At 40.9% G+C, this 9,000-nt stretch overlaps 1 protein-coding gene across 1 annotated transcript; it reads right to left on the bottom strand.

The window, feature by feature from the left end:
- Positions 1–703: 703 nt before the first annotated feature.
- On the bottom strand, positions 704–8,481 carry LOC308391248 (lysosomal dipeptide transporter MFSD1-like). The gene is made up of 13 exons (XM_080873808.1): positions 8,031–8,481; positions 7,474–7,574; positions 7,269–7,378; positions 7,130–7,185; positions 6,884–7,027; positions 6,628–6,786; positions 6,431–6,546; positions 5,151–5,251; positions 2,458–2,569; positions 2,232–2,369; positions 1,996–2,135; positions 1,792–1,903; positions 704–1,703 (listed from the first exon to the last, which is right to left on the bottom strand). The coding sequence occupies exons 1-13, from the start codon at positions 8,050–8,052 to the stop codon at positions 1,566–1,568; spliced, it is 1,449 nt and encodes a 482-aa protein (XP_080729934.1). The 5' UTR covers positions 8,053–8,481; the 3' UTR covers positions 704–1,565.
- Positions 8,482–9,000: the final 519 nt, after the last annotated feature.

Raw genomic sequence — 9,000 nt, 5'->3', positions numbered from 1 at the left:
TTAACCAAGGCCACATTCTTACAGGTGTTGACAGTTTGATGGGTGTGATATGAAGTACTGTTATTCTGCCTACCTCCCCCAAAATTCCCACAATCACTTATTTAAAAAAAAAAAAAAAAAAAAAAGGGCCCATTGCATATTTGGGGATTGACAATAAAACTCAAAAGGTTAAAATACGGGAAACATCCAACTGAGGTGAAAATCCTGCAAAGAGAAAAGTGGACTCTTCACAATCCCATGATCTTGATACAAACTGTACATGTGTGAGGAGCGCCACCTAATGGCTGTTGTGTGTTTAACATGCACTCATAAAAGAGACTACAACCGAACGCTCCACCTGCAGGTCAAGTTGACGTGCTGAAATCGCAACTTTGCAAGAACATCTTTAACATGTTTGTGTGAAGAAAAACATTTTGTGAACACTACTTACATGATCACCATTTATGTTGCATATTTCAATAAACGCAAGTTCTGATGACTCTTTTCTAAATCTGTTTTCATGAAACCAAATGTGTGAGAGAAATAACTCTTTCTAGCAGTTATAAGCACCACCGTGTGTAGCAGCTAGGTGCTGATCGTGTCTGTCATGTGCTGTGTTTGTGGTCACTGTGAGAGAAAACAAATTAAGTTTCAAGTTGCACAGATAAAATACTAAACTGAAATGATAGAAGTTTGGAAAGCAGCAGAATTACAAGAATCTCACTGTTGTTACAAATAAAATTTAGTAACTGCAGGAATTTCCACACAATTATTTATAGCAGTAAAGTCATAGTCACAACAAGACTGACAAAATGTGTTTCAGTGTTTGTAATCAATTTTTAACACAAAGTTAAAACTCGAACAGAAATCTGTAACTTACAAAAGTATTCAGACTGTTTGCTTTTGTGTTACCATCATCAGATACATCCCTTTTTCTTTAATAATCCTGGAAATGTTTCTAGAACCTGAGTGAAATCCACCAGAGGGAATTTAAAACATGGTTTATAACTGTAGATTTTTTAAAGAAATTTTTTATTTTTAAAACAACTTCTGAAGCAATCAGGAACGATTTGACTTTAAAAAAAAAAAGTGATATAAAGGACCTGATTTGGCAGGACTCGTCGTATGCTTTTCTTGCAAGAAGGATCTCGGTCAAAGAGGCGACCAAGGACCTGAGACTCTTTTAACGGTAGTTTGGTTATCTGTGAGATGAGAGAAGCCCAGGATATCCATCTCAACAGCACCTTACTAATCGCCTTCACGGCTGTGCAGCCACATGGAAGTTACTCTAACTAAAAGGCATAACAGATTCATTGAGCTTCCAAACAGCAAACTTTCTCAAAGGAAAGGAAAAGATAATCTAGCCAACACCAGACATGACTCATAACCTGCTCAAAACTTCACTGTAATCCCTACAGTGCAGCATGATGGTTGTATGATAGGGATACTCGTCAGAGCTGCTGAAAACTTAATGAATGGCATGAAAAAGGAAAAGGAAAGGTCTTGAATACCTTCTGAGTTGACTGCATCACTCAAAAACAGCAAGAATAATGCTCAAATAACAAAAAACTGTGCAAATGAAAACCTTAAGAGTTAATAGAACGAGATTGAACAGCATCACCATCTTGCTCATTTGGCTCTTCCTCTGCCTGGGTGAGCGGCTCTCGGTCCGGGTCTCTCTGCTCCTGCCCTGACTTCTTGGTTGTCTTGTTCAGGGTCCCACCCTGTAGGGACAAAAAAATAATAATTAACTTCCTGCTGAGTGTGTGTATAGAGTATAAACTCATGAGATAACTTCTACAGATGTCTGACCTGTCTGTGATCAACAACATTAAGCAGCACTGAGGTCACAATGCAGCTGATGGTGTTGGCCAACATGAAGATCATCATCCTCTGCCAACGCCACAGCGGGATCTTAGTTTCACTGCAACACAAATAGAGAAACTGCAAAGCTAAACAAGACTGGAAGGACAATTAGTGCACGGCAATGAGATTCTAATGTCAGGTTCTCCCCACCTGGACTTGGTGCCTAGTATTTGTCCAACAACGAGATTGGAGATCCCGATCCCAATCATCTGTACGGAGGTGGCCAGGCCCATGGCAGTTCCCAGGGTCGCCTGAGGTACGACAAGGGGAATAGACGGCCACATGCTGGCCTGGAATGCCACACAGGCAGCAACAAGTTTAACATACTAGGAAATACATTAATTCATAGTAATAATTTACCATTTTACTGATGTCTATTTACTCACAGCCGCAAAGGAGTAGGTGACTCCCAGCCATATGGTTGAAACCAGAGGAGGGACAAAAGTGAAAGCCAGGAGTCCAAACACGGGCAGCGTGAGGACAGCGCACGCCACTGCGAAGACTCCCCGCAGACCCACATAATCCTGAAACACATGGCAGCGAGAGTGTTTCATGATAAACCAACTCAACTCAATGCAGGAATACAATTTGGTGTAGACTAAAGATACATACGATGAGAATGCCCACGCTGGCTGAGAGGACCAGTGAGCTGTCATAGACTGCTCCTGCAATATAAGCCGCCTCCTTCTGGCTGTAGTAGCTGTACTTATCCTGGATGAACTTGCTGGCAAATGAAAAGAATAAATGGCAGATGTGAATGCTTATGACACCAGTATCACTTTGGTGCTGGTCTATTCAAAGGAATGCTGGGTTATAATTCACTGGTTGCTCTGAAAGTGGTGTGTAAAGGTGTTTTTTTTTTTTGTATCTTTGTCGCATTTAAATGTTTCAGATCAAACAAATGTAAATATTACATTACAATCCAAACCTACATGGCCCTGTGTGAAAAAGTAATTGCCCCTAAATCTAATAAGTGGCGGGGCCACCGTTAGCAGTAACAAATTCACTTAAGCGTTTGCGTTAACTGGCAATGAGTCTTCACAGCGCTGTGGAGGAATTTTGGCCCATTCATCTTTGCAGAAATGTTGTAATTCAGCCACATCTGAGGGCTTTCAAGCATGAACTGCCTTTTTAAGGTTATGCCACAGCATCTCAATCAGACTCAGGTCAGGACTTTGACTAGGCCACTCCAGAGTCTTCATTTTGTTTTGTTTTTTTCCAACCATTCAGAGGTGGATTTGCTGGTGTGGTTTGGGTCACCCAGGTGCCCTTCAACTTGAGGTCATGAACAGATGGCCTGACATTCTCCGTCAGGATGTTTTGATAGACGTGCCACACGGTTCCATTTACCACAGCGTGTCTTCCAGGTTCAGAGGCAGCAAAACAGCCCCAGACCATCACACTACCACCTAGGGCTGGGCCATATTATACCGTTCACGGTAATACCGGTATAATGTTAGGCAACGATAGGAAAATGAAATATCGCGATAGAATGGGAGTAAAACGCGCACGCGCAGTGCCTTTGTTTTCATACGCACATGGTCGATTGTTGAGTGAAACAGATGAACCAGAATTGGTTTGTAAAAATGGTGCAACTTCAGTGATGTGGAACTGGTTTGGTGTTTGTCCGTCAGATACACAACAAAGCACATTTTTTTGCAGAACATGCAAGCGGCCGTCATTATTGTCGTATTTGTCGGACTAAGATGCTCTTAAATCTGGGAGTAATCTGGGTCCTAAACTCCGTAATTTTCAGGTCAAACAACACTGCAGCATCACTTAGAGTTAAAAACTGTCTAAATTCTTTCATCTTTAATAAAACGATCAGCATTGCTGCTTTACCAGGTGTAACTATAAAGTTTAACTTCCAGACATCCATGAAAACAAAAGTTATTACATTTAACGGAGTTAGAAGTTAGCAGGAAGCTAGCGGAAGTTAGCTCACTAGTTTCGCTAGTTACGTAAGCGTGATATAGCACGTTCTGACTGAGAGATTTCTGGAAAAATTCAAACGTACAGCTCTGCTATCACTTCAAACATAAATGAAGACAGGAAACTTAACAGCAGTGACGTTTGTAGGGTTACTGAAGTTGGGCTAGCTGGTATATAATGATGTGCTACGTGATCGCTAGTGACACAGCTATGTTAGCATAACATAAACAGTGAAGCTGGAGGACGAACACTAACACTTTTCCACTTATAAAAGTTAACGTTAAGGTTCCTGATAGTTAGAGACAAATGCAATCGCATGGCAGGATGCTGTAAACGGACCAAACTTCAGTCAGGAGAACAACTGAGATAATCCATCCACAATACGAGGTTAGTCATTACTGCAACAACATGGGAATAGAGCAGCTGCCAGAGAATTCAACATTAATGAATCAATGGTACAGAAGTGGAGGAAGCAAGAAGAATGAGTTTAATAAAGTTTGATTTATCTGACTGCTTTGTTTCGCTTAATGTGCCTTATAATCCCGTGCACCTTATGGTCCGAAAAATGCGTACTGCACACTGCAGTTTAATGTTGCAAAGCACCTCTTTTTAACTTCAGTGGATATTATACATGGTTATGCTCAGGATATGTCAGCCCATTTCTACTGGAAATGCCTTTTGGTTAAACTTTCAGCAAGGAATTTGCATTTGCACTGTTACATTTTTATAAAGCTTTAATGTACATAAAAACCAGCTTCTTGTTTAAGTGGAAATAAATGGAAGGTTGTCTTTTTGCGCTAGTAATGTTGTGGAGTTGTATTTTGTCTCGCATCAATTATATCGTCAGTTATATCGTTATCGCAAATTTTCAAATTTATATCGTGATAAATATTTTTGGCCATATCGCCCTGCTCTACTACCACCACCATATTTTAATGTTCCTTTTCTAAAATGCTGTGTTACTTTTATAAAAACGTCTGGAAGTAATCAGGCCTGGGTGTGGCTAGAGAAACTAAACTCAGCTTTCCAAAGATTTGACACACCACAGTTAATTCATCTTATCTAATAAAAACGTTGGCGTGGTCTAGTCAAAGACCTGACCTGAATTCGATTGAGATGCTGTGGCATGATCTTAAAAAGCTGGTTCATGCTGAAAAACTCTCCAGAGTGGCTGAATTACAACAAATCTGCAAATGGGCCAAAATTCTTCCACAGCGTTGTGAAGACGCATTGCCAGTTATCGCAAATGCTTGAAAACAAACAAACAAGCAAAAAACAAAAAAACAAAAACAGGAAATCAGGCAGGAGGAAAACATTTTTTTCACATCACTGTATTTCATCAGTATGCACACACTTTATGTCAAGAACTCTACCTTGCATCAGCAATGAAGGGGAAGATGCCGTTGTAGAAGAACATGATGGTGAGAACCAGCAGCCAGTATGTTACTGACAGGAGCTTCACATCCTGAATCCTCTACAAAACACACAACAATAAATGATGCTCCACACACAGATCACTAGTGTGTCCATAATACTGAAAAAACAAGGTTTAAATCATCAATGTTACGTATGCATAGGGATGGGTACCGGTATCCGGTGCCATGATGTCACCGGTTCTGACATAAACGGTAGTAACCAGACCGAAAAGCAGCGCAGATTTCGGTGCTTCATTTCGGTGCTTGTTTTTCCTGAGCTGTGATACACTTTAGATTCTAGCCAATCATTTTACGTTTCCGAGGATAGTAGGTGGGCCCAGGTACGTACGTTCTTTTAGAGCAGAGCTACAGATTAAAAATGCCCAAGGCGAAGCGGTCAAAAGTCTGGCTGTACTTCACAGCAAAAGATGCAAACTCAGCAGCCTGCAACAAGTGCTTTAAGGTCATACTGTGCAAAAGAGGTAACACCTCAAATCCGATGAAACACCTGGCGACGCATAGCGGTGTTTTTAAAAGCCGAGAAATGCGCCGTATTTGATCGCTTCCTGCGAGACCTCACACCGAGCACATCTACTGCGGGTGTGGTGCCTGTTATCGACCCGGAGTTAGCAACATCCCCCAAAAACCCGAAGAGGAGAGTCCTGGCCCCTAGCCCTGCCAGTGTAGCAGAAATGATGACGGATGATGATGGCAGCAGCAGCCGTTCTTCTCTGCGTGAGTAGCTTAATGTTGTTTATGCGTAATTTACGTTGAGTAGGCTAACCACGTTATTACATTAATGCATGTAAGGTGAACTAGCAAACAAAGTCGTAGTTACATGCGGCTGTCTTCTTGTTTGATGGCAGATACTCCCTTCACCCTGGCCAAAAAGGCTAAAATGACCAAAGAAAAAGTGGAAAACAGTTAAACATGAGAGGTTTTTGGACAAAGTTTGTGTTTTTTCCATTATTTAAGCACTGCTTCCAGCCAAGAGTGATACCATATATGCCCTATAGCTGCAGAAAAGGCTAACATTGTTATCTTTTTACAAAATAACAGCTGAACATGAGGTTTTTGGACCAATTTTGTGTTCTTTATTCTTTAAGCACTGGTTTGAGTACCGTTTAAGCACCGGCACTGTTTCAAAAGTACCGGTTTGGTACTGGTATCGGATGAAACCTAAACGATACCCATCCCTATGTATGCATGTTGTTATTATTAAAGGATACTGATTGTACCACTTTGCGAGACTCTTCTTGGATGGCTCCATCGAGACCCAGCTGTCTCATTCCAATCTTGTCCAAGGTGCTGACAATGACAGCGGAAGTGAAGCCCAGCACACACAACAGTGCGCCTAAGAAACAATAACATGAGAAACCCAGGTCACATGGCACTACACCATAATCCTTGAGATTTCTTCGCATTCGTCACCTACCACCCCAGAGTGTCCACTGCATGCCATATTTTTCTTCAAACTTCTGCGTGAGGAAGAAGTTCAACACCGAGCCCAGCCGCGAGAAGGCCAGGGTCAGGCCGAAAGCCAAAGCCAACTCCTTCCCTTTGAACCAGAAGGCTGTGATGCGATTCTGAACAACTAATGAAGAAGGAGAAAGGTAACTGAGTGGTTAAGAAATGCTCCTCAAAGGCAACGCTGCAGAGAATATTTGTTCATATCCATGAAGAGAACTTACTAGTCAGAGATCCATTGCCTGATCCAAACAGCAGACGGCCGGTGAGCATTAGCGGCAGCAAGTAGGGAGATCCCTTGAAGTGGGAGCCGAGAGCAAACAGCGATGAGCCCAAAACACAGAGAAAAGAGAAGAGAAACACACCGACTGCAAAGAGGAGCAAAAGAAATGGTTGTACCATCATTTTACTGTCAGTAGATTAAAAATAACTGCAGACCATGCAGAGAGAAAACATAAAACAAAACTTACAGCGATTTCCTAATTTGTCAATCAGGAATCCAGCCAGGATCACCACTACTGCATTCCTGTTGATAACAGAGAGAAGCTTCTCATTGATAAGCCACTTTTCTGCATTTTCACAGTGAAATCAATGCATTAACGTGCTTACGTCCAAGCATAGATGGCATAGAGAAGATTGTACTGCTGAGGGGTCATCCCCAGTCCCTCCACACAGTCCACTGTCCCATTGATCACCGTCGCATTGGGACACGTCAGGTTCTGTCAAACATTAAAAACAACATCAGTCTTTCCCTGCTGATAATCAAGTCGTGCAATATTGATGCGATCTGTAAGCAGCGCTGCCTCTTGCTCACCCCTTGGAACTGATCCTGTAACACACTGGGAATGTCGAAGCAAAAGTAGGACCCAAAGGTCAGCAGACAGTTAAAGAAGAGCACCACAAAGCGATAGTATGCTGCAAAACAGTGAAGCACAATAAAGAAAGGGCAACATCAGGTGATTTAAAAGTGCAGCAGCCAATATAACAAATATTTTATTATGTCTGAGGATATTTTTGGTTTTTAACAAAGTGCTACTGTGCGACCTGACACTGTTTTTTGTTTTTAAAGGAGGAAAAAATATATGTAATTATTCTTGTTCTGTTCAGTTAAGCTTATGAATTACGAAGAACAGAGTGGAGAATTATGTGTGCTAATTACGCACAGAGCGAACTGAGTTTCGTGTTCAGCCAACTTCTCCTACAGTCACGAGCTCTTTTTGTGACACTGGAAGTATAAAATGCTGACTTGGTCACTAAGAGGCTTTTTTTTTAGGGAAGCGTCTGCAGGGTTACAAGCAGAGGTCTTGGTCAGCTCAGTAAAATATGCTGGCTTGCTGTGTTTTTAATAAATAACTTTGTAGTGACACATACCTTTCTCCGCCGGCTGCGCCATCGTGTTAGCTGTAAAACAAAGCGTCAAAAACCATATCCTTCACTGTTGTTTACATGAACATAGTTAGCGACTGCTACGCTTCTTCAGCAGCTGACGTCGAGAAACCGCAGATCTTAAAACCACATGGATGGAGCTGCTGCCGTAAATATGAACACGTAATGACGTACGGCACGTTTACGAAGCAGCGGAGACCGGAAGTACCCCGCTTTTTTTCTTTCTGGAAGCTTTATTGACAAGTAAACGTTTACATCCAAAAACATTTTCAGCAAAATTACTATAACAATTACAAAAAATAGTTTATTCAATCTATTTAGTTTTTTTTTTTTTTTTTTTTAAGGAATAACACTATTTTTAACCGTTTGTTGCAAAGATTTTAGCCAAGATTGTGGCTACGCGACAGCTCTCCTGGACAAGCACTTCATAAATTACAATCAGGCTTCTGTGCTGTTTATTGGACTGATGACAGTTTGATGCTGGGTGATGCAGGAGAATGTTCTGCTTTGCTGATCTTGGGCCTGACCTCTTCTCTTGATACTGTTGACCATCACATTATGCTCAATAAGAGAGGTCGGCAAATATCCGTAGTATCAATACCAATGCTGGTATTGGTAGCGAATATATACCAGTTCAGTATCTAGTGTTCGATAAATAGTTTTTTTTTTAAAATAAATAATTTCATAATTTCATCATTAAATAATAATCATTTTAATTTATCTATATAGTGCAAAATCACAACAGTCAACTCAGGGTGCTTTATATAGTAATGAAAAGAAAAGAAGAAAAGAAATTAAAACAATACCTCAAATATGCACTATGAAACATGCACTTTTGTGTTGACTTACATGGCTATTGTTTGTAAGTACATTTAAGATGTCCATTTGAGGATCCTTCCATTATGTTAACTTTTATTACAAGTACGGTTAGAAGTATTTTATACACATTGCATAT

The sequence above is a fragment of the Rhamphochromis sp. 'chilingali' genome (genome assembly GCF_963969265.1).
Source record: "Rhamphochromis sp. 'chilingali' genome assembly, chromosome: 22".
Classification (NCBI taxonomy): domain Eukaryota; kingdom Metazoa; phylum Chordata; class Actinopteri; order Cichliformes; family Cichlidae; genus Rhamphochromis; species Rhamphochromis sp. 'chilingali'.
Note: the sequence above shows the minus strand (reverse complement) of the source record. Positions and strands in the feature narration are given on the sequence as shown.